This window comes from Lepus europaeus, chromosome 6, assembly GCF_033115175.1.
Source record: "Lepus europaeus isolate LE1 chromosome 6, mLepTim1.pri, whole genome shotgun sequence".
Taxonomy (NCBI): domain Eukaryota; kingdom Metazoa; phylum Chordata; class Mammalia; order Lagomorpha; family Leporidae; genus Lepus; species Lepus europaeus.
In genome coordinates, this window is record NC_084832.1 from 100,038,517 (window position 1) to 100,039,434 (window position 918).

General features: G+C 51.9%; 1 protein-coding gene across 1 annotated transcript; it reads left to right on the forward strand.

The window, feature by feature from the left end:
- Window positions 1-291: 291 nt before the first annotated feature.
- On the forward strand, window positions 292-621 carry LOC133762158 (uncharacterized). Its single transcript, XM_062195202.1, has one exon. The coding sequence runs from the start codon at window positions 292-294 to the stop codon at window positions 619-621; it is 330 nt and encodes a 109-aa protein (XP_062051186.1).
- The last annotated feature ends 297 nt before the right edge of the window (window positions 622-918 follow it).

Below are 918 nucleotides of genomic sequence, written 5' to 3' on the forward strand. Positions count from 1 at the left end.
TCCCAGCTGCTCTACCTCCAATCCACCTCATTGCTAATGGCCTGGCAAAAGCAGTGTAAGATGCCCCAAGTATTTGAGCCCCTGCTACCCATATGGGAGACCCAGATGTGGATAAAGCTTCTGGCTCCTGGCTTCGACCTTGCCCAGCCCTGGCAGTTGTGTCCATTTGGGAAGTGAACCAGCAGATGGAAGATCTATCTGTGTGTGTGTGTGTGTGTGTAACTCTGACTTTCAAAATCAATATTTTTTAAAAAAGAAAACCACAGGAGATGTTGCCTCAGACCTGTCAGAATGGCTACTATCAAAAAGATGACAGAGCTACTTCCTAGTTGGGTCCAGGAGCTGTGCGACATATCTGGTCATGGAAGAAGTGGGAAGGACCTTAGCAAGGGAGGCGCCAGACACCACCACAAGGTCCTGTGTGACAGCATCCAGGACACCACCAAGCCCACCATCCACCACCTGGCTTCAAGCGCATCTCAGACCTCATCTACGAGACCCGTGGCATGCCAGGATGCCATCACCTACACAGAGCACAATCAGCACAATACGGTCACGGCCATGGACGTGGTCTATGTGCTCAAGTGCAGGGGCTGCAGCCTCTATGGCTTCTGCGACTGAGTTTCTCCTCACAGCCTGAAACTTAGCAACCAAAGGCCCTTCTCAGGGCTGTATAAAAAAATAAAGGTGACAGGGGCCCGCGCTGTGGTGCAGTGGGTTAACGCCCTGGTCTGCAATGCCGCCATCTCATATGGGCACAGATTCAAGACCTGGCTGCTCCACTTCTGTTCAAGACCTGGCTGCTCCACTTCTGATCCAGGTCTCTGTTATGGCAGTAGAAGAAAAAAAAAACAGTAGAAGATGGCCCAAGTCCTTGGGTCCCTGCACCCAGGTAGGAGACCCGGAAGAAGCTCCTGA